The sequence below is a fragment of the Dryobates pubescens genome, chromosome 18 (genome assembly GCF_014839835.1).
Source record: "Dryobates pubescens isolate bDryPub1 chromosome 18, bDryPub1.pri, whole genome shotgun sequence".
Taxonomy (NCBI): Eukaryota; Metazoa; Chordata; class Aves; order Piciformes; family Picidae; genus Dryobates; species Dryobates pubescens.
Genome location: NC_071629.1, coordinates 19940483 through 19963902, shown reverse-complemented (window position 1 = coordinate 19963902; position 23420 = coordinate 19940483). Strand labels below are relative to the sequence as shown.

The 23420-nt window shown below is 55.2% G+C and overlaps 1 protein-coding gene across 1 annotated transcript; it reads left to right on the top strand.

The window, feature by feature from the left end:
* Positions 1–3586: 3586 nt before the first annotated feature.
* On the top strand, positions 3587–22020 carry FHL1 (four and a half LIM domains 1). The gene is made up of 6 exons (XM_009904263.2): positions 3587–3675; positions 16633–16814; positions 17440–17617; positions 18064–18233; positions 19465–19651; positions 21866–22020. The coding sequence occupies exons 1-6, from the start codon at positions 3654–3656 to the stop codon at positions 22018–22020; spliced, it is 894 nt and encodes a 297-aa protein (XP_009902565.2). The 5' UTR covers positions 3587–3653.
* Positions 22021–23420: the final 1400 nt, after the last annotated feature.

Below are 23420 nucleotides of genomic sequence, written 5' to 3'. Positions count from 1 at the left end.
GCCCAGTTTGGAACTGAGCTGGCTGCTTGGAAGGACCTCCCTATGGGGACTGGCTGAGGGAGTAGGGTCTTTCCGTCTTGGAGAAGTGAAGGTTGTGGGGAGACCTTAGAGCAGCCTTCCAGTACCTGAAGGGGTACTGAGGAGCTGGGGAGGGACTTGTGACAAGGGCTGGGAGTGCCAGGATGAGGGACAATGGCTTTGAGCTGGGAGAGGGGAGATTGAGACTGGAGATTGGGAAGAAATTCTTGTGAGTGAGGGTGGGGAGAGGCTGGCACAGGTCACCCAGGGAGGCTGTGGCTGCCCCCTCCCTGCTCTAACCATGGGGAATAAAGTTCTCTGCTCTGCTCTGGTGGAAGCTGGAGAGGACTGCTGGGTGGGAGGGTGCCAGAGCTTGATGTGGGGAGCTAGAAACAGGAATGAGGATGGTTGCTGGTGGAAACTCAATGTGCGCTGCCAAAACCCCAACTCGTGTCCGTAAACACTGCTCTGTGCCCAGCAAGATTAGCACAGGAAAGTATCAGTTGTTAGGGTTCCTCTTACCATCTGAATTGTGCAAACAGTTTTGCTGGAGCTGATTGAGGAGCTGAGGCAGAACAAGCTGTGGCTGGGCTTTTTCTCCCCAGCCAAACTGTTCCAGCGTGCTGGCATTGCCAGGCTCCATCTGCTGCACGAGTGGATCCACGCTGTGCTCTTTTGGCACAGCCTGCTGTCAATGATGGCCTTTTCCAGGCCACACTGGAAACCTGGAGATGTTGGGATGCTGGTGGGATGTTGACCTTCTGTGCATGCTGCCTAAGGGGCCCTAAGATGGGTACAAAGACCCAGGGAGGTTCTCCTCCCCTTCTACTCTGTGCTGGTGAGGCCATACCTGAGTATTGTGTCCGCTTCTGGCCTCCACAGTTCAGGAGGGACAGGGAACTTCTGGAGAGAGTCCAATGGAGGCTACAAAGATGCTGAAGGGACTGGAGCATCTCTGTGAGGAGGAGAGGCTGAGGGACTTGGGGCTGTTTAGCCTCTGGAGAAGAGCAGCCTGGAAGGGGATCTGATCAGTGTTGGTCATTATCTAAAGGTGACCCTGCTCTGGCAGGGGAGCTGGACCGGGTGACCTCCAGAGGTCACTTCCATTCCCCACCATTCTGTGGTTTTGTGAAGGCTCAAGGGATCACCAAGTCCACTGCTAGAGGTGGAGGCTGTGCTTGGCCTTGTGTGTGTGTCAAGGAGCTCTTGGGACCCCTGCAAGAGGGCAGAGGTTCCTTGCTCCTGGCTGCAGCAGGACCAGTTGGGCTGAAGACGTCTGTTTGGCTGTTTGGAGGCCAGACACCAGTGAGATGGGTGCTGTGGAAGGAATGATAAACATTGGCTCTTCCCAGTGGCTGTCTGGGAGGCTGAGTGACTTTCCCACAGGCAGTGTGGAGGCAGGATTAGCAGCTGGCTGTCCCTGGCCCCCAGCCCTGAGCGTGCACCGACACCAGTCGCATAACCCAGAGCAAGGACGTGGCCGTGGAGCTGCTGCAGCCTCTGCATCCCCATGGGGACAAGCCCCGAACCAGAGCTCCCTCTGCTCCCTCTTGCCACTGGGGTGGAAAGAGGTTGGTTGGAGCTGTGGAGCTGGGGTCTTCAGGGAGCCTTGTGGCTGCCTCAGCCAAGCCCAGCCATAGTGGATGCTAGAGAAGCTCTGTAAGCATGGAACCTGACTTTGGATGTGCTGCTGGTCAGGGGCTTGCTCGCTTGGGATAGTTGGTGCCTTGAGCTTCCTCGGGGTAAAAGTTGGATTCTCCTTCTCTGGAAACTATCAAAACCCATCTGGATGTGTTCCTGTGCAAGCTGCAGGAGAGACTGAGGGAGCTGAGGGCTCTTTAGCTCAGAGAAGAGGAGACTGAGAGGTTACCTCATCATTGTTTATAAAGATGTGCAGGGCGAGTGCCAAACTGCTCCCTGCTTTTCCTGTGGTGCAGGGAGGTTCACAGCACCTCCTCGCCCCAGCCTGGAGGCTGCTGCTCTCACAGCGCCTCCTCGCCCCAGCCTGGAGGCTGCTGCTCTCACAGCACCTCCTCGCCCCAGCCTGGAGGCTGCTGCTCTCACAGCGCCTCCTCGCCCCAGCCTGGAGGCTGCTGCTCTCACAGTGCCTCCTCGCCCCAGCCTGGAGGCTGCTGCTCTCACAGCACAGGACCAGCACAGTCCCACCAGCTGGGGCTACTCCAGGCAGCTTGGGGGTGAGCATCCCTCATTCACCTCAAGGTCTATAAAGATGTGCAGGGTGAGTGCCCAGAGGCTGGAGCCAGGCTCTGCTGGGTGCTGCCCAATGCCAGCACAAGGGGCAGTGGTGGAAGCTGAGGCAGAGGAAGTGCCATGTGAACATGAGGAAGAATTTTTCCCCTGTGAGGGTGACAGAGCCCTGGAGCAGGCTGCCCAGGGGGGTTGTGGAGTCTCCCTCTCTGGAGATATTCAACCCCCACCTGGCTGTGTTCCTGTGTGCTGTGCTCCTGCTCTGGCAGGACTGGATGAGCTTTTGAGGTCCCTTCCAGCCCCTGGCATTGTGTGATTCTGCTCAGGGTGAGCCTTTATTAGCACAGGGGTTGGACTAGATGATCTCCAGAGGTTCCTTCCAACCCTCACTGTGCTGGGGTCCTGGGCCAGGTATTGTAGTTGTACCAGCAGCAAAACTGCAGTGTGACACTTGTGTCAAAGACAAGTCATACAATCATAGAATCAGTAAGGTTGGAAAAGACCTCAAGGCTCATGAACCTGTCACCCAAGACCTCATGACTACTAGACCATGGCACCAAGTGCCACATCCAATCCCCTCTTGAACACCTCCAGGGATGGTGACTCCACCACCTCCCTGGGCAGTACATTCCAATGGCTAACAACTCTCTCTAGGAAGAACTTTCTCCTCACCTCCAGCCTAAATTTCCCCTGGCACAGCTTGAGACTGTGTCCTCTTGTTCTGGTGCTGGTTGCCTGGGAGAAGAGACCAACCCCCACCTGGCTGCAATCTCCCTTCAGGGAGTTGTAGAGAGCAAGAAGGTCTCCCCTGAGCCTCCTCTTCTCCAGGAAGTCTGACCTCCTCCATGAAGGTGTCTTCTCTTCCTCCTGTGGGCTGTCAGCTGGATTCTCAGGGGTACAACCCATGCCCTTTCTGGGCCCTACAGCCAGGGGACAGCCCCTTGCCCGTTGCTGGGAGCGCAGCCACTCCAGCCCCCAGGGGGCTGTGATCCACCTCTTCCCCTCAGCACCACCAGTGCAGGATGAGTGTTGGGTCTGTAACTTATCTCAGGACTGTTATGAGGCACAATTTAGCTCCAAAGCCAAGGCCACATAGTAGTAGTGTGGGGTCAGGTTCCTAGGGCACACTTTGCCTTTGGGACTAATTTGGGTGCTGAGTAGCCGGCCAGGTATTTACATGTTGCCTACAGAGACCTAGAGGTCTCTGGATCCTATTCTTCTCCCTTGGATCACCTAAAATGGTAAGAATTTGCAAGGGGGGATTAAGGTTGTGATCTCTGGGGAGGGGAGTGGACATCTGGTAGGAGCCCTGTCCATATTAATAGCCTCCCTTTAAATGTATGTTATCAAAGGAAGGAGCTCCTGATCGGCCAGGCACCGGCCACTCTCTCACCTAAGGGGCTGCTGGTGGCTTTGGGCTGCTCACCATGGCTTTCCACAGGCACACAGGTAAAGTGGGACATGCTGCCAGGCTGGTGCTGTGGGGGAAGCCCCCATCTGAGCAATACCTGGTAAATGGGGAGAAAGGTTTTGCTTGTGACCAGGCTCCTGCACCAAGCAAAAAAGCTTCTGAGTGCAGCCTCAGCAGCCTCCAGCTGATGGTGGCAAACAGGCTTCTAAGCAGCATGGGGCACTGGTGCTGGGAGCACAGTGATGGCAAACAGGCTCCTAAGCAGCATGGGGCACTGGTGCTGGGAGCACAGTGATGGCAAACAGGCTCCTAAGCAGCGTGGGGGACTGGTGCTGGGAGCACAGTGATGGCAAACAGGCTCCTAAGCAGTGTGGGGCACTGGTGCTGGGAGCACAGTGATGGCAAACAGGCTCCTAAGCAGCATGGGGCACTGGTGCTGGGAGCACAGTGATGGCAAACAGGCTCCTAAGCAGTGTGGGGGACTGGTGCTGGGAGCACAGTGATGGCAAACAGGCTCCTAAGCAGTGTGGGGCACTGGTGCTGGGAGCACAGTGATGGCAAACAGGCTCCTAAGCAGCATGGGGCACTGGTGCTGGGAGCACAGTGATGGCAAACAGGCTCCTAAGCAGCGTGGGGCACTGGTGCTGGGAGCACAGTGATGGCAAACAGGCTCCTAAGCAGCATGGGGGACTGGTGCTGGGAGCACAGTGATGGCAAACAGGCTCCTAAGCAGCGTGGGGGACTGGTGCTGGGAGCACAGTGATGGCAAACAGGCTCCTAAGCAGAGTGGGGCACTGGTGCTGGGAGCACAGTGATGGCAAACAGGCTCCTAAGCAGAGTGGGGCACTGGTGCTGGGAGCACAGTGATGGCAAGCAGGCTCCTAAGCAGTGTGGGGCACTGGTGCTGGGAGCACAGTGATGGCAAACAGGCTCCTAAGCAGCATGGGGGACTGGTGCTGGGAGCACAGTGATGGCAAACAGGCTCCTAAGCAGAGTGGGGCACTGGTGCTGGGAGCACAGTGATGGCAAGCAGGCTCCTAAGCAGCGTGGGGCACTGGTGCTGGGAGCACAGTGATGGCAAACAGGCTCCTAAGCAGCATGGGGGACTGGTGCTGGGAGCACAGTGATGGCAAACAGGCTCCTAAGCAGCATGGGGGACTGGTGCTGGGAGCACAGTGATGGCAAACAGGCTCCTAAGCAGCATGGGGCACTGGTGCTGGGAGCACAGTGATGGCAAACAGGCTCCTAAGCAGAGTGGGGCACATTGGTGATGGTGACCTCATCCCTTTTGTCATAGGCATGGGATGGGAAGTGTTTCTGTGTCTGCTGCTGTGGGAAGGCTGGGGCTCAGCTGTTTGTTTGAGGAAGATGAAGGTGGCTCAGTGCTCCTCCTTGCAGCCAGCTTGCTGTGGCAGTTACTGCAGTGAGCAGGGGAAGCCTGCAGCAGTGGGAAGCTGTGAACCCAGGAGTCTTGCTTTGCTCTGGTGGGAGGTTTGTGGTGCCTCCTCCTCTGGATTTGTCTTGTAGAACAAATGGGCTCAGCCTCACCAGTGATAGGAAAATGTTCCCTTTCCCTTCCCACTAGCACTGACAGGCTTCTTGAGAGCAGGTTTTGCATGTCCCCTGTGGCATGGAGAAGAGTTTTGTCTTCTCTCTTCAGCCCTGACTGAACTCCAGTGGAGTCCCTCCAGTTACAGACAACTGAAAGCTCCTTGGGGTTGCCAAAAGCTTAGCTGGTGGTTAGAAGCTTTCCATGTCTGTGTGTGTCCAGCCTGTCTCCACAGCCCTGCATCACCACACACAGCAGCAGTGCTGCTGCACCTCTTGGTGAGGCATAGTCCAAGAGGTAATCCTGCCTGGAGAGAGGGCACCAGGCTTGGAGCACAGCTCCCATGGGCATCAAGCACAGCTGAATCTACCCATTTCTATTGTTATAGAATCATAGGGTTGGAAGGGACCTCAAGGCTCAGCCAGTTCCAACCCCCCTGCCATGGCCAGGGACACCTCACACTACAGCAGGTTGCTCACAGCCACATCCAGCCTGGCTGCAAACACCTCCAGGCAGGAGGCTTCCACCACCTCCCTGGGCAACCTGTGCCAGGCTCTCACCACCCTCATGGGGAACAACTTCTTCCTCACAGCCAATCTGAATCTAGCTGCCACACACCAGGAGCCAGTGGTGCTCAGGAAACTTGGCTGGAAGCATAAAAGCTCTTTAACACTGAGGAGGAAAGTCACACCATGCTGTTCAACTTCATGCTCCAAGGACCAGGCATGAGCATGAGGCTTCTGGCATGGCATAGAACTACTTAGGATCTGCTGGTGTGACAGCCAGCCAGCCAGCAGGCAAGGAGGACTCCATTTTACAAGGAGACACATGGAAAACACCAGGGGGTCAGGGAAAAGTTGCCTGTCTTTGGCTGAGAGAGTTGGGGATGTTCAGCCTGGAGGAGAGAAGGCTCTGGGGAGACCTTAGAGCTGCATCTCAGTATTTGGAGGGAGCTACAGGAAAGCTGGGGAGAGACTTTTGACAGGAGCTTATGGTGACAATGGCTTTGAGTTGGAAGAGGGGAGATTGAGACTGGAGATGAGGAAGACATTCTTTAGCGTGAGGGTGGGGAGACACTGGAACAGGCTGCCCAGGGGGGCTGTGGATGCCTCATGCCTGCAAATGTTCAAGGCCAGGTTGGGTGAAGCCTTGAGCAGCCTGGGCTGGTGGGAGGTGTCCCTGCCCATGGCAGAGGGGTTGGAAGTAGGTGATCTTTCAGTTTCCTTCCAACCCAAACCTTCTAAGTTACTGATTCTAAGTCACTCCTGGGGAGATTCTGATTAGACACAAGGAGAAAATGTTTCACAGCAGGAACTGGACTAATCTGCCCAGGGCTGGATTCCCCAGCAGTGGACACTTTGCAGATTCAGCTGGAAAGGGTCTAGGCTGTGCTTTTTTTTTCCTGAGAGGAGCTGCTCCTTCTTGTCCCTTCCAACCTGATAATGATTTCTTCTCTGACTTCATCCCACAAGCCTGCCTGATGCTGCAGCATCCTTTCGCCGCCCTCTCAGCTCTCTCTTTCCTTTCCCCTCTTCCTCAGGGAGGTGTTCTCTGGGGCAAGGACCCCCATGGATTTGCTGTTGTGCTGTAACATAGAATGCTGAAGTGGCTTCTGAGCAGATGCTGCAGCTGGAAGGCTGCCAACAGCAAGCTCCAGCTCAACCCCCACTCCCAGGCCCCGTGGGGAGTCCGTCTCCGCAGGACAGCTGCGGTGGGGTACCGCAGTGCCTGCCCTGGAGGGTGAATCCACAGCAGAGGAAAGCCTCATGCTTGGCTTTTGGGGGGCACCTGCACTTGAGAAGGGCATCCAGCTGGTGAGGTGGGGGCAGATAGGTGCATAGCTGGCAACATGAGGAGCAGCTGAGGGAACTGGGGTTGTTGAATGTGGAGGAGGCCCAGGGGAGACCTCATTGCTCTCTCCAACTCCCCGAGAGGAGGCTGGAGTGAGGCAGAGGTTGGTCTCTTCTCCCAAGGAACAAGTGATGGCCCTAGAGAAAATGACCTGGAATTGCACCAGGAAAGGTTTAGGTTGGATGTGAGAAGAAACTTCTTCAGGGAAAGAGTTCTCCAAGAGTGGCAGAGGCTGCTCAGGGAGGAGGTTGGATCCTCAGCCCTGGGGGTGTTAAAAAAATGTGCAGACGTGGCACTTGGTGAAGTGGTTTAGCAGTCGTGGTGGTGGTGGATTTGATGATCTTGGAGGTATTTTCTGGCCTGGAACTGAAGGATCTCAGAGGTCAAAGCTTCAGGCAGGCTCAGAGGGAGGTGCTGAGCAGGACTTTTGCACTTGAGCTGGTTTTGGTTAAGTTTTGAAAGGTTGGGATTTCATTTCTCGGACTCTAGCCAAAGCGCTCAGCCTTCCTCCAGGCACTGGCAGCCTGGTTAGCCTTAGCTGAGCTCTGTGTTAAGTGCAAAAGGCCTGGAGGGGGGGAAGTGTTTGCAGGACTGGAGCAGTCTGGTTTTGAATAGCATGTCCCAGCTTCCCTGGGGAACTGTGAAGATGAAATAGTGATTGAGATGCACTCAGCCATGGTGGCAATGGGACCGCAGGGAACGCTCTTGGCAAGCGCTTGAGGAACTTGGAGCTGCTCTTGTTCTAAATAAAGAAGCTTCCACTTTATCAACAGGGCAATTCTTCTTGAGTTATGGACTAAGAGACTCACATGTGGCACAGCCTGGCAAGAGCACAGCATTGCTCTCCCCTCATAGTGCCAGTCCCACCCCCCAGCAAAAAAATGACCTGCAAGTGACCTGCAGGAGCAGGGAAGGGATTTTTCCCCCCCTGGACTCGGCACTGGGGTGGTCACACCTTGAGTCCTGGGTTCAGGTTTGGAGCCCTCACTCCAAGAAGGACATTGAGCAGGTCCAGAGAAGGGCAATGAAGCTGGGAAAGGGTCTGGAGAAAAGGGCTGGGGAGGAGCAGCTGAGGGAGCTGGGGTTCAGTGTGGAGAAGAAGAGGCCAAAGGGAGAGCTCTCTGCTCTCTACAGCTCCCAGAAGGAGGCTGGAGTGAGGTGGGGGTTGGTCTCTTCTCCCCAGTGACATGGGACAGAAGGAGAGGAAATGGCCTCAAGTTGCAGTGGGAAAGGTTTAAGTTGGACATGAGAAGAAACTTCTTCCCTGAAAGGGTTCTTAAAGGCTGGCACAGGCTGCCCAGGGAGGTGATGGAATCCCCATCCCCGGAGGTGTCTCAGAGCAGCAGAGATGTGGTGCTGAGAGCCATGGCTTAGCACTAGCCTTGGTATTTCTGGTAACCCACGTGGCCATTGCATAGAGGAACGCTGAGAGGAGTCTCTGAGGTGGGAGAGCAGGGGATGGCAGGCTGTGAGCTGGAACAGGCAGGTGCAGCCAGCACCTGGGGGTGTGGGAGCAGTGTTCACTCGGTCTGCTGAGAAAAATCAGTGATGGGAAGCCAAAAAGCAGCTGCTCTTTCCTTCCCTGACTGCCAGAGCATGCAGGTGTGCACAGGGTTAACACCTTCAGCCAAACCTCCTTTCCCAAGTGGCAGAATAATCCCTCAAGTTGAAGCACAGTTTCCCTTGGTGTTTTGAGACCACACTTGAGGTTCTTCCTTGGTGGTTTCTCACATTTGAACACGTTCCCCAGAGACATGAACACACATCCTCTGCTAAGTGCTTTGCTTATCAGCTATGCTTCAGCTCCCTTTGCTGAGTGCTTGGGTTTCATCTGGCCTGCAAGCCACTGCCTTGTGGCAGACAGCTCAGAGAGCTCAGGCAGCTCAACTGAAGCAGGAGGAAGCAGCCCAGGGGCTGTGGGAGACAGCAGCTCACAGGAGGGGCAGGAGGTTGCATTAAACAGCTTTGGTGGAGTGGTGCTTCTTAGGCCTGTGCCCTTTCCATCCCAAAGCTTGCCATGCTGCAGGGTGCAGATCACAGTGCCACAGTACATTACAGCTTGGAAGGGACCTCCAGAGACCATCCAGTCCAACCCCCCTGCCCAAGCAGGAGCACCCAGAGTAGTCTGCACAGGAATGCATCCAGGTGGGGTTTGAAAGTCTCCAGAGCAGGAGACTCCACAACCTCTCTGGGCAGCCTGCTCCAGGGCTGTCACCCCCACTGTAAAGAAGTTTCTCCTCGTGTTGAGGTGAAATCTTCTCTGTTCAAGTTTGATGTAGCCCTGACTGCTGCCTGGGAGAGCTTTGTGGCTGCTCCACAGCGTGGTGTCAGCGTGACTTGAGGTGCATGGAGGCTGCTGGTGGAGCCCAGACGTTGGAGGTCTTTGGAAGGGGATGGAAGGTATGCTTGTCCAAGGGCTGAGCAGATGCTTCTGAAGAGCAAGAGATGCTCTCTGGAGACATGTGGCTAACTGGCAGCCCTGTGGTCAGGTAAATGTTAGGGCTGTATTCCAGTGGGTCCCTGTGCCAAACACCCTGACACTCGAGAAGGCCACCAGCCTGGCCAGCTGCCCTCGAGCCATAGCCAAATCCATCAGGGAGCTACATTTAGAGAAGCACCCTGCCAGGGCTGGTGGGAGAGGGACACCATGCTTGAAGGGGGATTAGTTTCTGGAAGTATTGCTGGACTTTTCCTTGAGCTTTTATTTTTATTGAGGGTCCTCTAGGCTATTTAAGGATGGGCATGTCCTGAACTCAGCCCTCTCCTCAGCAGCCTGCACTCTTCCCACCTGCTTCTCTCTCTGAGCAGAACATCCTCTGCTCAGGGAGGTCAGCCTGGGTCAGTGCCAGTCTGTCCAGATTTTTCCCTCTGTTTTTCAAACCCTCTTCTATAGAATCATAGAATTGTTAGGGTTGGAAGGGACCTCAAGGATCAGCCAGTCCCAACCCCCCTGCCATGGGCAGGGACACCTCACACTACAGCAGGTTGCTCACAGCCACATCCAGCCTGGCTGCAAACACCTCCAGGCAGGAGGCTGCCACCACCTCCCTGGGCAACCTGTGCCAGGCTCTCACCACCCTCATGGGCAACAACTTCTTCCTAACATCCAATCTCAATCTCCCCACTTCTAGTTTTGCTCCATCCCCCCCAGTCCTATCACTCCCTGACACCCTCAAAAGTCCCTCCCCAGCTTTCTTGGAGCCCCCAGAGTCAAGCTGGAAGAGGGGCTGGATCAGTGCATGCCTTCAGGGTAGGCTTTTGGGGCTCTCATGCACAGTGGTCTGCTGCCATGGAGGGGTTGCAGAACATGCTCTGGCTGTTGTGGGCTCTTGGTGTGATGCAGGTGAGCAGAGGCCACGAGCAGCCAGCACATTTGCTGGGGCAGGGTGGTCAGTGCATCTTCATTGCAGGCAAGGGGAGAGAGATGACTTTGCTGGGTCTAGATCAGGAATCATGGAATGGTTTGGGTTGGAAGAGACCTTAGACATCACCTGGTTCCAAACCCCTTGCCTTGGGCAGGGACACCTCCCACTAGCCCAGGTTGCTCAAGGCCTCATCCAGCCTGGCTTTGAGCAATTCCAGGGATAGGGAAAGTGCAATCTCTTCCAGTCTCTCATCCCCCTCTCTGTGAAGAATTGCTTCCTAATCTCCAGTCTGAATCTCCCCTCTGTCCCATTGCCCCTTGTCTTGTCACTCCCAGCCCTTGTCAAAAGTCTCTCCCCAGCTCCCCTGCAGCCCCTTCAGGTACTGGAAGGCTGCTCTGAGGTCTCCCTGGAGCCTTCTCTTCCTCAGGCTGAACAGCCCCAACTCTCTCAGCTTGTCCTCATAGGGGAGATGCTGCAGCCCTCTGATCATCTTTTTAGCCTCCTCTGGCCCCAAGCTGACAGTTCCATGTCCTCCTTGTGAACTGGACCCAGCACAGGTGGGGATGATACTGCCGAGGGCAGACCTCTCCTTGAGAGGCTGGAGGCAAACTCACGCCCTGGCTTGTGTACCAGAGGGACCTTTGGTCCTCCAGCTGACACAAGGGTAGGCAGAAGCTGGGCTGCCTGGCTGCACAGCCTGCTCCTGGGGCTGCCAGCCCCAGTGTTAATCTGTCTGTGGAGCTCCCCAGCGTGACAAATGTGTCTCCCATTAGCACAGCAGGAGTTAGGTGGCAAGGCAGGCTCCTGTTACTCCCCGAGCCGTGTGCAGGGGGTTATGTGTTCTGGTGGAAAGCAGCCCTAGCCCTGCCACCAGGAAGGCTTCAATCCCATCTGCCTTGGCCTCTGGGCAGTGGCATTCCTGCTAAATCAAGCCCCACGTGCTCCAGGAGGCTCTGCAGGCCTGGCAGGGGCTCACATAGTTTCCAGGCTTCCCAGCCCAGCGTTTGTTTCGGGTTACTTGAAGCGCTGCAAGCACAGCCCCTGGCCTAGCTGCCAGCCAGGACGTGGCTGCCTCCTGACCTTGGCAAGGTGGCACTGCCAGAGCTTGGTCCCCACAGAGGGCAGCTCCTGCCAGCTCAGCCTCCAGCCTGCTGCTGCTGGGCTGGGGGAAGCAGTTGTAGGGGAAGGGTATGAAGGCAGTGTCCAGCTCTGCTGCAGCCCTCCTGTGCCATGCTTGCTGGCACAGGAGCAAGCACATGCATGCTTGCTTCCAGGACTTGCTGTCTGGAAGGGGAACTGCTCCAACTTGCTATGGCCTGGTGTTGTCAAAAAGGTTACACTGAGATGACCCTTGGGTTTTAATCTGTAGAAGAACAGAACCACAGAATGGTTGGGGCTGGAAGGGACCTCTGGAGATCATCCAGTCCAAGCTCCCTGCTAGAGCAGGGTCACCCAGAGCAGGTCCTACAGGAATGTGTCCAGGTGGGTTTTGAAGGTCCCCAGAGAAGGAGGCTCCATAATCTCTCTGGGCAGCCTGCTCCTGGGCTCCAGCACCCTCACAGCACAGGAGTTTTTTCTGAAGTCAGTGAAACCTCCTGGGTGGTAGTTTGTGCCCACTGCCCCTTGTCCTATCACTGACAAGAGCCCAGCCCCATCCTCACGACCTCCCCTCTTTAGCTGTTGATCAGATCCCCTCTCAGGCTGCTCTTCTCCAGGCTGAGCAGCCCTGGGTCTCTCAGCTTATCCTCCTCACCTCCACTCCCCTCAGCATCTTTGTGGCTCTCCACTGAACTCCTTCCAGTAGTTCCCAGTCTCTCTTGAACCTGGGGAGTCCAGAACTGGACACAATACTCCAGGTGTGGCCTCACCAGGGCAGAGTGGAGGGGAGAACTTCCCCCAGCCTGCTGGCCACACTCTTCTTAATGCCCCCCATGAGTAGTGACTTAATGCAGTGAGTCCAGTCTCCTGCCCCAGCATCTTCCACTATCTGTCCACCAGCATCCAGAGCACAGAGATGAGGCTTAAGGGCTCTGAACTAGCAGCAAAATGTTTATGTGGGGGTAGGAACCTCCCTGGGCTTTGCAGGTGGCTGCTCATGGTGTGCTGCCAGCAGTGCAAGAGGGACAAATGAAAGGGGGAGGGGAGGGTGGCAAAGGAGATACTGGAGGCAGCAGCCACCCCTCACTTGTTGCTGTGGTGGTAGGGCAGTGCCAGGAGCTGTTGGGTTGGGTGTGGGCTTGGCTGGTGAGGTTTGGAGGGGTCGTGGAGTCTCCTTCTCTGGAGACTTTCCAGACCCCTCTGGATGTGCTCCTGTGTGACCTGTGCTGGATTCTCTGCTCCTGCTCTGGCAGGGGGGTTGGACTCAGTGCTCTGTGGGGCTCCCTTCCAACCCCTAACATCCTGTGAGCCTGTGTGCTCCCACCAGTGCTGCAAGCTCCCACTCCTCACTGACCCCTTGGCCACACATGCCACCCTGGGGACGACTCTTGGGGCCAGGTTGGGCCACACAGTTGATCTAGAGTGACTGTTGGTGGGCAAGAGTCTGAAAGCAAGCTGAGTGCACAGCTCCTTGTGCTGTGCCCACACAGCAGTCCTGCCTAGGCAGCATCCTGTGGCCAGGGGTGGGCCTGGTGGGGTCCTGCTGTGCTGTGAGGGCACAGCTGGGAACGATTTGCCCTCCACAAAACGCCCCAGAGAGCCCAGTCCCTGCCCTGTGGCTGTGAGGGGGCTTGGAGCAGCATGGCTGGAGCCAGCAGTCACCCTGCCACCCAGCTCCAGCAGGAGAAGGAAGCACAGCAGCCTCTCAACCCTGGAGCTTGGTGGGGTGCTCTAAGGTGAGGCTACAGGTTCCTAATGGTAGGAGGTGCTAACAGCAGGAAGCAGCAGCAATCTGTGTGGCCTGACCACATCCTTCTCCCTTTCCTGCTCTGTGCTGGGCTGCAGCTCCATCAGGAATAATCACATCTCTTGGCAGCCCTGCTGCCAGGCCACTGCCACATCTCCTGCCTGCTTGGCTGGTGGTGCAGGAAGCTCAAGGCTGTGTCCTGGGTGCTGGGCATGCAGGGGACACTGGGCTCTGCAGTGCTGGCCATGGGTGACACAGATAGAGGTGGAACAGCTCCTGGGGCTGCAGGACTTTGTGTAACCCAGCCTGTGTTTGTCTGAGGTGGGGCTCGAAAGTCTCCAGAGAAGGAGACTCCACAACCTGTCTGGAAAGCCTGCTCCAGGGGTCTGGCACTCTCACAGGGAAGAGTTTTTGGGTCCTTACTGCAAGAAGGACATTGAGGAGCTGGAGCAGGTCCAGAGAAGGGCAAGGCAACTGGGGAAGGGTCTGGAGAACAGGGCTGGGGAGGAGCAGCTGAGGGAGCTGGGGGTGGTTAGTGTGGAGAGGAGGAGGCTGAGGGGAGACCACCTCACTCTCAGGCTACTCAAAGGAGGTTGGAGTGAGATGGGGTTGGTCTCTTCTCCCCAGTATCAGTTGATAGAGTGAGAGGAAATGGTGGAAACTGTGCCTGGGGAGGTTTAGGTTGGAGGTTAGGAAAAATGTCTTTGCTGCAAGGGTGGTCAGGGACTGGCAGAGGCTGCCCAGGGAGGTGGTGGAGTCCCCATCCCTGGAGGTGCTCAAGAAACCTGTGGCCATGGCACTGTGGGATGTCATTTAATGGACATGGTGGTGGTGGGTTGATGGTTGGAGTCAATGATCTTAAAGGTCTTTTCCAGCTGAAACAATGATTCTAAGTGGCCTGGGAGGCTGAGACTGGATGTGTAGGCTGGGGTGGGTGTGTGGGGAGAACGTGTGAGCCTGAACCTCTGTCCAAAGTGCAAAATGTGCAAAAAGTGCAGGGTTCCCTGCACCCACTGATGAGCTGGCTGCCTGGCCATGGTGGGACATCATGCCTTGGCACAGCCCTGCTGGCATGAGCTGAAGAAGTATCTGTGCGTGTGGGGAGAGATGTCTTGCATTGCTCTTTCCCCCTCATGACTCTGTAAGTGAAAGCCTGGTGAAAAGAGGCAGCTGGAAGCTGCACAACTATCCAGCACAAAAGGCCTCAGAGGGCTGCAGCTGGCTGTGGGCTTAGGCTGGAGACATGGAAACTATTCCTGGCTCCTCTTGTTTGGCAGAGATCTCTGCACACAAATGATGCAGCACCTCAGCCAGGACCTCACCCAGGCCTGCAGTGGGCCTGGCCATAAAGCACCAAGTGGCTCTCAGCAAGTGGTTAGGCACTGAGGGGAGGCTGAGAGAATGGGTGGTGTTCAACCTGGAGAAGAGAAGGCTCTGGGGAGACCTTAGAGTAACTTTCCAGTACCTAAAGGGTCCTACAAGAAAGCTGGGGAAGGGCTTTCTACAAAGGCTTGCAGCACTAGGACAAGGGGCAGTGGACTAGGGCAGGGGAGATTTAGGTTGGACATTAGGAAGATCTTTACTGTGAGGGTGGTGGAACACTGGAACAGGTTGCCTGGGGAGGTGGTGGAGACCCCATCCCTGGAGACATTCAAGTTCAGGCTCGATGGGGCTCTGAGCAACCTGATCTAGTTGGAGATGTCCCTGCTGACTGCAGGGGGGTTGGTCTGGATGACCTCTGGTGGTGCCTTCCATCCCAGTGCATTCTGTGATCATTATCCAAGCTTGATGTGAAACAGGTAAATAAACCAGTCTGGGGTCCTACAGAGGCTGAGGGGGAAAGGCTGCTGTGGGACTTGGCCTGCACTCACAGCAGGTTGGAGCCCAGGAGACAGCTGCATAGAAACATGTTGGGTGGAAAAGCTCAACCATCACAGCACAACCATTATCTAACTCCACTCTCTGAGCCCACCCTGCCTCCCTGTCCACAGCAATCTGGCATTTGTATCTCAGATGGTTAGCAAGGGAGCTGGAAATGGTTGTGCTCCTGCTGCACTGCTGTATTGGGTTTGCATGGCAAGGGTCTGCTGGCAGGGTGAAGGGGCTGTGAGGGTGGCTTCTGCCTGAAGCAGCTCGAGGTTTCCTCTCTGTCTGGTAGAGCAAATGCCAGCTGGCTCCAAGGTGGAGCCACCAGTGGCCAAACCTCAGCCCAGCAGCACCTCTTCAGTTGCTGGAGCATGCCCAGAGAAGGGCATGTGTACAGTGCAGGAACTACACCAGCTAACACAACAGCACAAGAATGCTGACCAGGGGTAATTTGTACTGCTCTTCTTCCACAAGCCAGGAATGTCTGCTGGAAGAAAAGAAAGAACCATCTGAGGCTGCACCTCATGTCCTGGGTTCAGTTTTGGGCCCCTCACTCCAAGAAGGACATTGAGGTGCCAGAGCAAGGGAGAGGAAGCTGATGGAAGCTCTGGAGAACAGGGCTGGGGGGGAGCAGCTGAGGGAGCTGGGGGTGTTTAGTGTGGAGAAGAGGAGGCTGAGGGGAGACCTCATTGCTGGGGAAGGGTCTGGAGAACAGGGCTGGGGGGGAGCAGCTGTGGTAGCTGGGGGTGTTTAGTGTGGAGAAGAGGAGGCTGAGGGGAGACCTCATTGCTGGGGAAGGGTCTGGAGAACAGGGCTGGGGGGGAGCAGCTGTGGTAGCTGGGGGTGTTTAGTGTGGAGAAGAAGAGGCTGAGGGGAGAACTCATTGCTGGGGAAGGGTCTGGAGAACAGGGCTGGGGGGGAGCAGCTGTGGTAGCTGGGGGTGTTTAGTGTGGAGAAGAGGAGGCTGAGGGGAGACCTCATTGCTCTCTGCAGCTCCCTGAAAGGAGGTCAGAGTGAGGTGGGGATTGGACTCTTCTCCCTAGTATCAGGTGATAGAATAAGAGGGAATAGAATAGAATAGAATAGAATAGAATAGAATCAACCAGGTTGGAAGAGACCTTCAAGATCATTGTGTCCAACCTATCACCCAACACCACCTAATCAACTAACCCATGGCACCAGGCACCCTGTCAAGTCTCCTGCTGAACACCTCTGGTGATGGGTGCACCGGGGGATGTTTAGGTTGGACACCAGAAGAAACTCCTTGACTGAAAGGGCTCTCCAAGCCTGGCCCTGGCTGCCCAAGGTGGTGGTTGAATCCCCATCCCTGGAGCTGCTTCAAAGCAGCAGAGACACGGTGCTGAGGGCCAGGGTTCAGCCCCAGCCTCGGCAGCGTTAGAGACCGCTCGGACTCGTGATCCTCAAGGTCCCTCCCTGGGCGCCTCTCCTCTCACAGACCCCCACGAAGCCCTCAGGGCTCCCAGGGTGGTGAAGTTTTTGCCCTCCTCCCCTCCCGCAGGGCCTGGCAGCTACACCGTGGGCACCATGTCGGAGCGCTTCGACTGCCACTACTGCCGGGAGCCGCTGCAGGGCAAGAAGTACGTGCAGAAGGAGGGGCGGCACTGCTGCGTCAAGTGCTTCGACAAGATCTGCGCCAACACCTGCATCGAGTGCAAGAAACCCATCGGGGCCGACTCCAAGGTGAGCCGCGGCCCGCAGCTGCTCGGGGCCTCCACCCTCACAGCTTTCCACAGCTCTCCAACAGCAAGCAGTGGAGGGTAAAGAAATCCCCAGTGGGGGTGGAAAGGGCGGAGAAGGGCAAGGAGGATGGGGAGGGGTCTGGAGCACAGCCCTGTGAGGAGAGGCTGAGGGAGCTGGGGTTGCTTAGCCTGGAGAGGAGGAGACTCAGGGGTGACCTTCTTGCTCTCTACAGCTACCTTAAGGGAGGTTGTAGACAGGCAGAGGTTGGTCTCTTCTCCCAGGCAAGCAGCACCAGAACAAGAGGACACAGTCTCAAGCTGTGCCAGGGGAGGTTTAGGCTGGAGGTTAGGAAGAAGTTTTACAGAGAGAGTGAATGCCCATTGGAATGGGCTGAGGAGACTTGATAGGGTGCTTGGTTGCATGGTTTAGTTGATTAGGTGGTGTTGGATGATAGGTTGGACGCCATGATCTTGAAGGTCTTTTCCAACCTGACTTATTCTATTCTAAACCTCCTATTCTAACCCATCCAACCTTTCTTGCCAAGCTGCTGAGACAGTGGCTCGGTTCTAGGGCTGCTCAGCAAGAGAGAAGGGCTCACTGCTCACTCCTTTTGTGCTCTCTGCAGGAGCTGCACTTCAGGAACCGCTACTGGCACGACAGCTGCTTCCGCTGCTTCAAGTGCTACACGTCCCTGGTCAACGAGCCCTTCATGCTGAGGGAGAACAACAAGGTCTGGTGCAGCAACTGCACAGCTGCTGAGGATGCACCCAGGTGTAAGGGCTGCTTCAAGCCTATTATTGCAGGTACTGGTGCCAGTCAGGGGGGTAGAGCCACCAAGTTCTGCTCTAGGGCAAAACCATGGTGGGGTGGCAGGCTGTGGCGGCTGCACTGAGGGGTATGGGCATCAGAGTGGGAGGCTGGAGCAGCACAGCATGGCTTCAGCTGTGACTGTTCTTTTTGTTCAAGTGTTGAAAGGCTGCTTAGCAGTTAACCCTCATGTGGAGAGGTCAGCCTGCAGCTAGTGTTTAATGCAAGGTCCTCTTCTCGGAGTGTTTGTCAGGCAGATAAATATGGTAAGAGAATCCAGAAGTCAGAAACAGAAAGGAGAGGCTGACTCCTTGTCCACCTTTCAATCAGATCCTGAGCATAGGTAGGGTCAGGGCTTGCCCCCAGGTGCTGCCTTGCCTGGGGTGGGGACCTTGGCACCAGCCTGAGATGCCACATGACAAGTTAATTTTGTCCCTTGTAGGAGACCAAAACGTCGAGTACAAGAAGATGGTCTGGCACAAGGACTGTTTCACTTGCAGCCAGTGCAAGAAAGTGATTGGATCTGGGAGCTTCTTCCCCAAGGATGATGACTTCTACTGTGTCTCCTGCCACGAGCTTAAGTTTGCCAAGACCTGTGCTAAATGCAAGAATGTAAGTCCTTGCCTTTGCAGAGGCAGCTGCCAGACTAACCTCCCTGTGTCTTTTGAAAGCTGGGAGAGTAAACCGAGACAGATCCTGCTGAAGCTGTACCAGGCAATGCTCCAGGCTTGGGGCAGTGGCTGGCAAGCTGCCCAGCAGAAAAAGATGTGGAGGTGCTTGTTGACAGCTGGCTCAACATGAGCCAGCAAGTGCCCAGCTAGCCAAGGCCAACAGCATCCTGGCCTGGATCAGCAGTAATGGGGCCAGCAGGAGGGCAGTGATTGTCCTCCTGGCCTTGGCACTGGTGAGGCCACACAGTGAGTCCTGGGTTCAGTTTGGGCTCCTCACTCCAAGGATGACACTGAGGTGCTGGAGCAGGTCCAGAGAAGGGCAATGAAGTTGGGGAAGGGTCTGGAGAACAGGGCTGGGAAGGAGCAGCTGAGGGAACTGGGGTGGTTTAGCGTGAAGAGGAGGCTGAGGGGAGACCTCATTGCTCTCTACAACTCCCTGAAAGGAAGCTGGGGCCAGGTCAGGATCAATCTCTTCTCCCAAGTAGCAAGGGACAGGCCTTTGGGTTGCACCAGGGGTGGTTTCAGCTGAACATTGGAAGAAACTTCTTTCCTGAAAAGGTTTTCAGACACTGGCAGAGGCTGCCCAGGCAGGTGGCTGAATCCCCATCCCTGCCTTCAGAGAGGCAGAGATGTGGTGCTGAGGACCATGGTTTAGCACCAGCCTTGGCAGAGTTAGAGAAGGGTTGGCTTCCATGACCAGCCAAAATGATTCTGTGGTTCTGTGCCTGTGCTCCTTCCTTGAGCTACTGGTGGTGCAAGCTGCTGGCTGTATAATGGAGAGCTAATGGCTCACACAGAGTGCAGTGTCTGAGCAGGGGCTGCAGGCTTAGCTGATGGCAACGCTGCCGAACCCACCTGGGCACCAGCCTTGGGGGATGGTTTCAGCTCTCCAGCAGGTCTTGTGGACTCCAGCAGTAAGCATTTTATGAAACAGCTGGTTCAGAAGTTTTTTGATCAGTGCAGAACTGTGGAGTCACTGCAGGTAAACCAAGCCCTCATGAAAGCTCCAGGCATGCAGGAGTACAGACAGAGGAACTCATGTGCACCGCACTGTTTAATTTGGGGATCATCTCCACGGCAGAGCCCTTCCAACCCTCCATACACCCTGTGCTTGCATCTCCTCTCTTCCTCCCTGCCCCTCCTGAAACACATCTCTGCTCTTTGCCTCCTAGCCCATCACTTCTGGAGGCCTCACTTACCAGGAACAGCCTTGGCATTCCGAGTGTTTCATCTGCTCCAACTGCAAGAAGCAGCTGGGTGGGAAGCGCTTCACCGCCGTGGAGGATCAGTTCTACTGCGTGGAATGCTACAAGGAGTGCGTGGCCAAGAAGTGTGCTGGCTGCAAGAACCCCATCACAGGTATGTTGCATTCAGTGCAGCTTGGGCCAGTGGGTGCTTAAAGTCAGGACAGCCACCCACAGATACACACAGCTCAGGTCTAGTGTCCCAAGCCCAGCAATTTACGTGGGATCCAGCCCTGGGCCATGTGCTCTTGGGACTCTTGAGTTAAGTGACTGAGCTCCTCACCCTCTGCATGCCTCATTTCCCTCCTTCAAAACTTGCCCAACTAGAACTGTTCCCACCTGTATTTTGATCTTAAGTCTAAAAAAAGAGCTGTGTTTTATTGTACCAAAATGATATTTGCTTGGTTTCTAACATCTTTCACATGTAACAGCTCACAGAATGGTTCAGGTTGGAAGGGATGTTAAAGCTTGTGTGGTTCCAACCCCCTGCTATGGAGCAGGCTCCTCAAGGCCTCATCCAGCCTGGCCCTGAGCACTTGCAGGGAGGGGGCAACCACAACAAGCTATTCCAATGCCTCACCACCCTCACTGTAAAGAGTTTCTTCCTAACCTACTGGATGATAAAGCTGAGCCCTGAACTATGGGCACCACTCTGCCAGTGCCATGACACTTGCATTCCACTCAGCATGGGGCTGAGCCCTTTCAAGGGTCAAGGAGGTAGGGTGTTTAACCCCACTTGAGCTTGCTCTACATCTTGATGTTTCCTTCAGCCTAACTGCTTCCTGCAGAAAGAATCCAAGGGGAAAAATTCATTGCAGAGGCCAACCCCCACAAGCTGCCTGTTTCTCCAACAGCAGCAACCACTGTGGTTCAGCTGCAACTGGGGCCAGTGTTTCAGGCAGGCAGATATGGGCTGCACCAAAAAGAGTGTGGCCAGCAGGTTGAGAGGTGATTCTTCCCCTTCTCTCTGCTCTTGTGAGACAACACCCTGGATACTGCAGCCAGTTCTGCTGTCCCTAGTGGAATAAGGGCACAGAGTTGTTGGAGGGAGTCCAGAGGAGGGCCCCCAAGATGATCCAAGAGGTGCTATGAGGACAGGGTGATGGAGATGAAGGTTGGTCACAGATGACTCCACTGAGTCTTTAGAGCTACTTTCCAGTACCTGAAAGGAACCTACAGGAAGGCTGGAGAGGGACTTTTCATGAGGGTGTCTAGAGGCAGGACAAGGGGGAATGGTTTGAAGCTGAGGGAGAACAGGGTTAGACTGCAGCTGAGGAAGAAGTTCTTCAGTACAAGGGTGGTGAGACCCAGGAATAGGCTGTGCACCTCCCTGGAGGTGATCAAGTCCAGGTTGGATAAGGCCTTGAGCAGCTGACTCTAGTTGAGAGCTGTCCCTACCTGTAGTGGGGAGGTTGGAGTAGATGACCTGCATCTGGGTTGGGGTAATCCCAAGCACCAATATAGGCTGGGCAGGGACTGGCTTGAGAGCAGCCCTCAAGGACTTGGGGGTGCTGGGGGATGAGAAGCTCAAGAGGAGCCAGCAGTGAGCACTTGCAGCCCAGAGAGCCAAGCAGAGCCTGGGCTGCAGCAAGAGAAGCAGAGCCAGCAGGGCCAGGGAGGGGATTCTCCCCCTCTACTCTGCTCTAGTAAGACCACACCAGTGTCCAGTTCTGGAGCCTCTGTGCCAGGAAGGATCTGGAGGTGCTGGAAGGTGTCCAGAGAAGGGCCACGAGGATGAGCAGAGGGCTGGAGCTGCTCTGCTATGAGGACAGACTGAGGGAGCTGGGGTTGTGCAGTCTGGAGAAGAGAAGGCTCCAAGGTGACCTAATTGAGGCCTTCCAGAATCTGAAGGGCGCTACAAGAAAGCTGGGGAGGGACTTTTGAGGGTGTCAGGGAGTGATAGGAATTGGGGGGATGGAGCAAAACTAGAAGTGGGGAGATTGAGATTGGATGTTAGGAAGAAGTTGTTCCCCAGGAGGGTGGTGAGAGCCTGGCACAGGTTGCCCAGGGAGGTGGTGGAAGCCTCCTACCTGGAGGATTTTGGGGCCAGGCTGGAGGTGGCTGTGAGCAACCTGCTGTAGTGTGAGGTGTCCCTGGCCATGGCAGGGGGGGTTGGAACTAGATGATTCTTGAGGTCCCTTCCAACCCTGACACTTCTGTGATTCTATCATCTCTCTAAGGTCCCTTCCAACCAGAGCCATTCTGTGGTCTGCCAGCCTCCAGCAGGCCAGGGAGCAGCGAGGAGGGCAGGCGCCGCCCGGTGGGGGCGAACCCAGCCGCGGGGGCAGCTACTATCGCCGTCCTATAATCGTGTGTTCTCTCCTAGCAGGATTTGGAAGAGGAACCAGTGTGGTTAACTACGAGGATGAGTCCTGGCACGATTACTGTTTCAAGTGCACGAGGTGTGCCCGGGGCCTGGCCAACAAGCGCTTTGTCCGCCACGACGGAAAGATTTACTGTGCCGAGTGCCCCAAGCGCCACTAGGAGCAGACGCAAAGCGCTCTAGAACGAAACCAAAGCCCTGCTTTCCCAAAACAGCCCTGAGAAAAGGTGGTTGGTTGGTTGGTTGGTTTGTTGTTTGCATGTTAAGAATGCTAACCTTTGTTCTTCTCCATTGTAGTCCAAAACCTGAAGTAGCCTCAAGATAACTTCAGTTTGACTTTCGAAGCTCCCGCGCTGCAAAAGCCGAGGCGCAACAATCTAACTCTGCTCCCTAGTAACTCTTAGTGCAAAAGGGCTTGCAAGGACGCTAGGTTTAGCATTAGACCTTCCCCTACCTACCTAACCTGTGTGTGGCTTCAACTAAAACCCAGCTGGTGTTAAGCTTGCCTGGTGTATGTTTGAGATTAGCTCTTAGCTGAAGCGGGTTTGGCAAGGCAGGCAGCTGGGGGTCGGAGCTCCACGATGATGCTGCACACCCACACCCCACTCAATACCCAATCAATACCTGAGCTTTTCTCCTACCACACCAAACTGCAGCATGTGTATGGAATGGCTTCATCTTACCTAGAAGAACATGGGGTTTTTTTTTGGCAGTAAGATTTAGCTCTAGTTAAGCATCCATAACCTTGGTTTAGCCTTGATTTCTGCATGGGTTTGCCCAGAAGAGTTTTGCTCACCAGCTTTTTATACATGGTTGTTTAAACAAGGCTGTCTGCACACACTTAACTCCTCGTGGTTAGAGGAAGAGTAAATCTTTCAACTACAACCAAAGGGCACAGGGCATTTAGAGGTGCCTTAAAACCAGCTCAGACAATGCCAGCTCTCCTCTGGTGGCAGTGTATGCTTCATCACTTAATAAAAACGACACCCGTGCCTGCTTGAGTCCTGCAGTCTGCAAAACTCTTCCTTCGTGGTGCCAGCTTTCCTTCTCACATGATTGACACCTCTTACAGAGGAGCTACCAAAAAGACCAAGCCCCACCCCAAATCAAGCCTCATGCAGTGATACTGAGAGAGCAGTGTCAGCTGCTCTGCCACAACGCCCTGAAATAGCTGAGGACCAAAGCAACAACTTCCATAAACTAATTGATTTGGTTTGACATATGAGTGGCACTGGACCATCGGCCAGAAAGAGCCCCTTGGAGAACACATGTACAAGCCCCCATCCACACAAAGGCTCACTACCCTTCAGCAACCTCCAGGCTGATTTAAGGCAGCAACTTCCAGGCTGATTTAAGGCTTTATGCTTACCCCTAGCAGTGAAAGAGAGAGATTTAGCAGCGAGCTCATTCCCTTTTGTTCACAAGAGCCAGCCAGAAACGAAGCAGCCTTGCAGGAAAAACAAGGCAGCAGCATCTTGCTGTCTTCCTCCTGGTCACCACTCCACTGGGAACATAAATCACAGGATCACAAAATGCAGCATGTTGGAAGGGACCCTCGAAA